Source organism: Phoenix dactylifera, unplaced genomic scaffold (assembly GCF_009389715.1).
Source record: "Phoenix dactylifera cultivar Barhee BC4 unplaced genomic scaffold, palm_55x_up_171113_PBpolish2nd_filt_p 000348F, whole genome shotgun sequence".
Classification (NCBI taxonomy): domain Eukaryota; kingdom Viridiplantae; phylum Streptophyta; class Magnoliopsida; order Arecales; family Arecaceae; genus Phoenix; species Phoenix dactylifera.
The window spans coordinates 697-8,068 of NW_024067806.1; the positions used below are offsets into that span (position 1 = coordinate 697).

The window sequence follows — 7,372 nt, forward strand, 5'->3', positions numbered from 1 at the left end:
GAGAATTTTCAAGCAGAAATCAGCTTCAGAGGGTGATCCTATCAAAGATGTAATGAGATATTTGGGAAAATGGGCTACTTTGACTGCTCCTGGCATATCTTTGGCTTTATCTAAATGCAAACAAAGCTTGTTTATCAAAATTTGATAGCTGTCAACAGTAAAAATCCCCTCCGGATTGCTAGCCAAGAGAAGAAGATAATTATTTAAAGCAGCGGGGATTTCAGATACGTTGAATCCAGCTATAAGTTAACAACACAATAAGCTGAATTGTTTTTGACAAAACATAAAAGAGCGTATATTCATTTTCTGTTCATTACTCTCTCCCTCTCCATTTCCCTTTTTTTTTTTTCCTTATATTCTTCGCATCTTTGATGCTATTAGGGCCCAGGGAAGGAGCCGGTCCAAACGTAGGTTTAGACAAGATTTTCTTTTCAAGTGTTTCCTGTTTTATTTAGTTTGTTTTCCACCAGAGATTACACAGGTCGTGATAGCTTGAGAAGATGAGAAGAAATAATCCCTCGTGTCAGTCGGGTTGCTTCGGTTGGAAACAAATATTAAACATCATCAAGGCGGGGAAAAGTGGAGTGGAGGGAGAGGAAGAACTCACAGATATTCGCTAACCATATCGTGAACGGAGTCAAGATCGATCACTTTGTTCAGGTCAAGCACCTGAACAACGATATCTTCGACGAAGACCACATCAGCCTTGTCTAATAGTTTGCATATCCCGCCCCCCGTCGCAGAGAACGTGGACGCCAACATTTCCACCAGAAGATCATTTTCCTTGGTCTCCATTTTCACCATGCCAACCTCTGTATCATCCCTATCTTGCTCTGGATCACCTCTTACCCTTTCCCCATTAGATATCATTTCAAGAGGTTTTCCATCCTTAACTTTCTTTTTCTTCTTTGGGATGCCATTGCTTTCAAATCTCATCTCAGAAGGCAGCAGTGAAGAATCACATGGCTGGAAAGTTACCCTGTTCATAACAATTATCACATAGAACTCCATAAAATAAAAAAAGACTATTTCACAGGGCAGATATCCAATGCAAACCTTGCAGATTCTAGGCCTTCACTGATGGCATTGATCTTCCTTTTCTTTTCCTCATCAACTGCCGCAGCACCTGTTTCAGCATTCCCTTCTGCAGGCTTAGAATTCCCATCTTCCTCTTCGCTTTCCAGTGATCCATGGATTGTTGAATCACCTAATTTACTGTTCCCATCAGCAGTCTTAGTAGAAATTTTCTTTCTTCGGAAAAAAGATATCGGGAAGCCATCTTTCTCTTCATTTTCCAATTCCATGGAGCTCTTAGACTTGACAACAGGCTGGCATCGAAAATCATCATCACCATCATCAATAAATTCAGATTCATACTTATCGTAGCTGCTTGAATCCTCTTCACCGATGTCCTCCCCATATGAATCACTAATAGAGTCAACCGAGCAAATTGTCAGAAAGTGAGTAGCTTTTGAAAAATAGAGTTCAAAAAAATTGGGCTTTAAAGAAAAAATGAACCCAAATCAGATCAAGAAAGTAACCTTTCATCCCCACCCATGAGAATCTTAGGACGAAGAAAGTAACCAGAGAGGTGCACACTTCTTTCCCCAAGAACTGAGAAGATGACCTTGCCATCCTCCTCGAACTCGAGCTCCAAATGGCATGTCTCAACCACATTAGGAATCAAGCTGCACAGTAAGATGGGGCTTCTATTGCCGACAATGCATTGCAGCACGCTCTTCGTCACCGCACTGCCACTCCCCAATGTTGCCTGCATGAACCACCATTTACATGTTCCATTATAAGAAACAAAGTCAAGAAACAACACTCAAGCAGAAAGTGGGAACTATGATCAAAACAAAAATTCTTAAAGCAGGAAAGAAGCGACTTTATGGGCATTTGTTAAAGCATTTATAGACATGAATAAATAATTATGGAGAAATTAAAGATGAATAACTTTAAAATGTGGCTCTGCTGATAACACAATTATGTGGATTACTTGCTATCCATAATTAGCATGCTTTCGAAACCATGTGCATTTACGAATGCAATATGATGGTTTAGATAGTATGAAGTTTCAGAAGTAGCTCTGTTTCCTCAAAAATATTATTATTATTTAGAAGCATGGAAGTTTCTCTATCTTTTTTATCAACAAGTATGGGAGTTTCTTGAGTCTAATATCTCGGCCAATGCTGCTATCAATATATTAAATCCTATAGGTTGGCGCCTTTGATTTTTTATAGATTTAGTTTTTCCCTTTTTCCAAAAGAAAAGGAAAAAAGGGTAGCATTTGATCAATAAATCTACTCTTGATGGCATGACTACACTTGTTAAGCTGCATGGCATTTGCTAAAATTATGCACACCTTCCAATTTTATAAAACAAGACAAAAACAGACTAATTATCCTATTATGTTATGTCATCAAATGTATCCTACTGGCAGTTTATGTGCAAGGGTATGCTGATTCGACCATCGAGCCATAACCCATTCGCAAGGCACACAAAGATTTTTTTGCCATTTAACTGGAGAGGATCCTAACTCTTTGTATTAATACCAGCGTCCTATTTTTCCTTCTAGGATAGTTGGCCAAGCTCTTCGCTCTGCACACTGGCTTGTCACTAAATTTTGCTGTCCAATGATAGTTGGCAGTCTTAATTTCTACTTCTCCACAAAGTAGTGCCACATTTTTCTCTTGCTGTAAGTTTGTTAGTAGCTATGGTAACATTCGGCAATAAAAAAATAACAATATTTATTTTCCAAAAAAAAATACTTAAAGTGAATTTGAAATCTAAATAGCAGTTCTACTGCAGCAGTAGCTAAATAACTATCTTTGCACACATTGTGTTTTTCAATTACTTCTGCATATAGTTAGACTTAGGGTGAAGTCAGGAATTTTCGACAGAGGAGGGCCAAACATAATATGTTATTGCAACAGAATATATTTAATCAAAAGGACATAGAAGTTTCTGTTGACGTGTAAACACAAAAATATATAATGAATATTTTGAGCATGCGTGGACAAATGGAAGAGAAATTATAAGTTAATCATTCATGGTTGATTATTACACAAGTCAAACTCTGTAACGAAGAAAAAAGAATTACAAATAAGCAGGAAGACTTAAAACAGAGAAAGGAAAAAGCCAAAAATCCCTCTCCACCACAAAACCCAGTCCTCTTATAGTTGAAGTATAGAGGTCTAAAATCCTTATGGGATGAAAGTATGTGAAAAGAAAAACCGAGAGAATGTCTAACCTCACAGGATTGTTTTGAAAGTTTATGAAAAAAAATTTCCAGACATCCGGGCGACACGATGACATACCTGGCAGATACGAAGTCGTCCCTGAAAATCGTTGAGAAGATGCATGTAATGGTTTCCGGGCTTTACTTCAACCCCTGCAAGCAAAAAAAGAGAATAAAAAAATTTAAAATGTCTATAAAAAAAGCACGTCCGACCATAAGAAAGGATCAAACATTGAGTGGAGCAGTTCTATTTTTTGGAGGAAAAAAAAAAGTTTTACCCCAGAAAGCCATTGCTCGGAATGGGGAAGGGGAAGGGGAAGGGGAAGGGGAACGGGAACGGCCCTTTGCTATTGGATGTAGGCGGTCGCTCCTTCGCCTCGTAGTAAAAAAAATCGCGGCGGTCCATCTCCTTCCCGCGCGCCATTTGTTGCTCTGCCCCGCTTTTTCTTGCTCCATTGGAAGGTGAGAACCGAGTTCATGGGCTTGCTGGCGCCAGCCAGATGGCACCTATCACCCGATCCCATCAAGTCTCTCGAGGGCAATTAATTGGTGCTACATCAGCCGGTAGATCTCCCGCAGTGGCTTTTAACTAAGTATCACTCCATCTCTTTTAAGGCAATTAATTCTCATAACAAAGATTTTTAACACTTATGCCATCAACAAATCTTTTTTCTTAGTAAATTCTACACTCTTTTTATTGATCTAATTTTCATCAATTTTCTGTCAGTTTGGATGGTTGATTATGTTGTCCACGAGGATGATGGGGAAGCTAAAGAGTTTGGAACCAATCTAGACTGTGAATATATATTAAGAGAATCAGGACAAGTTTGCATGTTCTTACTGGGATGCTACCATCAGCCGTCACATCTTGGAAGGCATATTCCTAGATAAAGTAGAACAAATATCAATGGACTTTACTGATGGAAAATATATCAGACACTCGACCTCAAACAAGGCCGGTGATGTAGATGGGGAGGTGCTGAAACTTGGGAATGATGGCAGCTGAATCTTCTTTTCTCCTTTTTTTTTTTTCAATAGTGGCTGGGGTTTTTCTTGCGGATAGGAGGAAAAAGATGACAGAATGGCTAATTGGGGTTCAATTGGCTCAATTGGGTTGTGCCCGAATGGGGATGGGGCTTGATTCGTGCATGAGAGAGTTAAGACATGAAGGGATTGGGTTGGACTCATAGTAGAATTAGACTAGGGCGTTGAGGGCTTGTTGGCGCGGATGGGGATTAAGAATCCTAATGGGCATGTTTTTCTCGGTCTTCCCCCTGATCCTCTCGGTATTGCTCGGATATGTGCATACATCGTCCCTCGTTGCCTTCGGCTATCTACCCCGGGGTAGGCTTTGCGCCGATGCCCCGATGGGGTGGTAGGGGAGCTGCTGCCGCGGCCGGCGCATTTTGTCATCCGCGTGTGCACCATCGGACCCAAGTAAAGGTCGCAGGCGACTCATCGATGCCTATACTAGGAGCGCATGCCGGCCTTCCGCAGGCCCCTAACGAAGCACAATCCATCTCCGATGAAGCCGACACGCTCGTTCCGCTGCCACGACGCTCGGGCGCCACTGCCGGCCCTCGAGCGGACTCCCGCACGGTGCAGGACCCGCGACCCATCCGAATGGGACGCGCGTCCCGGCCAGCCCCATTCACGATGCTCCTCGGTAATTAAGAACCCCCCGAGGTGTGGCATTGGGGCAGATGCCCCGCTGGGGCGGTAGGGGGCCGCCGCCGCAGCAGGCCTTCCGTGCCGTGCATGCCCGTTGGCTTGCAGCGGACGTAATGCACACCTAACGACCACGACGAAGCTGGCATGCTCTTACCTTTGCCGCGGCGCTCGGGCGCCCCCGCCGGGCGGCCATATCGGTGACGTACACGGCACTTCAACTTCCTCAGTCTGCCCTCTCGGGATGCACGACCTGGACGGCCGAGGAGGCAGATCCTGTGCGACCGGGATGCCCATCCAGATATAATGAGCAGTAATGGCAATAAAACAATTACTACCTACAAATGCCGACCAAATATCAGAAGTTAATGAAATTTTTACATTTAAAGTAGAAAGTGTTTCAATTAAATTTTGTTTCATTGCTAAAAAATTGGTCATAGCTACTCTTCTAAATGTACGCCTACTAGTTCTTTTGTAAGCAGGTTGTAGGTTTAATTGAACATATTCTTCAAAATTAAAAGATTCACATAAACTAAAAGGTAATTCATCCTTAACTATCCATTTTACAAGTGCTTTTCTTTGATTTTCATGATTATATGCAAAATTACCTACAAGTAATCCCCCTTGTATATTAAGGGTACTTTGAGTTTGAGCATGAGAATCATGCATCCTATGACTCTCTTGATGTCTTTTTAAATGCCCTCTTCCCCCACTACTACTACAACTATAAAGTTTGGCACATTTTTTACATTTAGCTTTCCAGACTCCCTCAACCATAACTCTATCAAATTCATTCCATACAGCACTAGTCCTCTTACGAGAAGAGGTTTGACCTTCACTCGGTTCACCAGTTCTAGAGGAACTAGGAACATAGGGTTGGGGATTAGTTTCTTCTCCCTCAGAAACAGGAGGAATGCCAAACTGACTTTCCTCAAAAGATGACATATCTATGATTAATTCAAAAAATAAAAACTAACCGCAAGGAGGAATTGAGTAGAGGGTCGGAGGGCAGAGGCAGAGCCGAGATTCCGAGCTTCCTCTTGTGCTCTCAACAGAAGCGACCTTCTCTTCTCAACAGGAACCTCCTCTTGTGTAGCACTTGAACAAACTAAAAATTAAATTGCTAGAAGAGCACTTTAGAAGAGAGAAATAATAGCAGTAGAGAAGGAAAGAATGAGAGGTTTGGTGTGGTGAGAATGAGGGAGGAATGGGCTATTTATAGAAGCCCAAAAATTTTTTATCCCAAAATACCCCTCAATTCAGCCGTTATTGGACTGTTGGGAGGGGTAAAAGGGTCATTTTCACGAAAATAGCCGTTGAAAACGGCTATTTTCCTCCCCCCTCTCCAGACGGGCCGTGCCTGGCACGGCCCGTCTGGAGCCGTTACGGGCCGTGCCAGGCACGGCCCGTCTGAAGCCGTTGCGGGCCGTGCCTGGCACGGCCCGTTATCGCCCGTTACGGGCCGTGCCTGGCACGGCCCGTGGCGTGCCGTGCCCGGCCCGGCCCACCAATAGAGGGGCCTGGGGCCGGGCCGGGCTGGTGTTCCATGCTGGACGGGCCGTGCCAGGCACGGCCCGCTTCATAAGCGGGCCGTGCCAGGCACGACCCGTTTAGTCCTTAGGCCCGGTGGGCCTGGGCCGGGCCGGCCCGGCACGGCCCGTTGCCCAACTCTACATCAGCCGTCACATCTTGGAAGGCATATTCCTAGATAAAGTAGAACAAATATCAATGGATTTTACTGATGGAAAATATATCGGATCCTCGACCTCAAACAAGACCGGTGACGTAGATGGGGAGGTGCTGAAACTTGGGAATGATGGCAGCTAAATCTTCTTTTCTGCTTTTTTTTCAATAATGGCTAGGGTTTTTCTTGCGGATAGGAGGAAAAAGATGATAGAATGGCTAATTGGGGTTCAATTGGCTCAATTGGGTTGTGCCCGAATGGGGATGGGGCTTGATTCGTGCGTGAGAGAGTTAAGACATGAAGGGATTGGGTTGGACTCAAAGTAGAATTAGACTAGGGCGTTGAGGGCTTGTTGGCGTGGATGGGGATTAAGAATCATAATGGGCTTGTTTTTCTCGATCTTCCCCCTGATCCTCTCGGTATTGCTCGGATATGTGCATACATCGTCCCTCGTTGCCTTCGGCTATCTACCTCGGGGTAGGCTTTGCGCCGATGCCCCGATGGGGTGGTAGGAGGGCTGCTGCCGCGGCCGGCGCGTTTTGTCATCCGCATGTGCGTCGTCGGACCCAAGTGGAGATCGCGGGCGACTCATCGATGCCTGTACTAAGAGCGCATGCCGGCCTTCCGCAGGCCCCAATGAAGCACAATCCGTCCCCGAGGAAGCGGGCAAGCTTGTTCCGCTGCCACGACGCTCGGGCGCCACCGCCGGCCCTCGAGCGGCCTCCCGCGTGGTGTCGGACCCACGACCCATCCGAATGGGACGCGCGTCCTGTTAGATG

At 44.7% G+C, this 7,372-nt stretch overlaps 1 protein-coding gene across 1 annotated transcript; it reads right to left on the minus strand.

Annotated features, from left to right (window-relative positions):
* Positions 1-376: 376 nt before the first annotated feature.
* Positions 377-3,838, minus strand: LOC120105717 (peptidyl-prolyl cis-trans isomerase FKBP43-like). The gene is made up of 5 exons (XM_039118435.1): positions 3,520-3,838; positions 3,321-3,394; positions 1,542-1,771; positions 1,057-1,428; positions 377-979 (listed from the first exon to the last, which is right to left on the minus strand). The coding sequence occupies exons 1-5, from the start codon at positions 3,695-3,697 to the stop codon at positions 604-606; spliced, it is 1,230 nt and encodes a 409-aa protein (XP_038974363.1). The 5' UTR covers positions 3,698-3,838; the 3' UTR covers positions 377-603.
* Between the last annotated feature and the right edge of the window lie 3,534 nt (positions 3,839-7,372).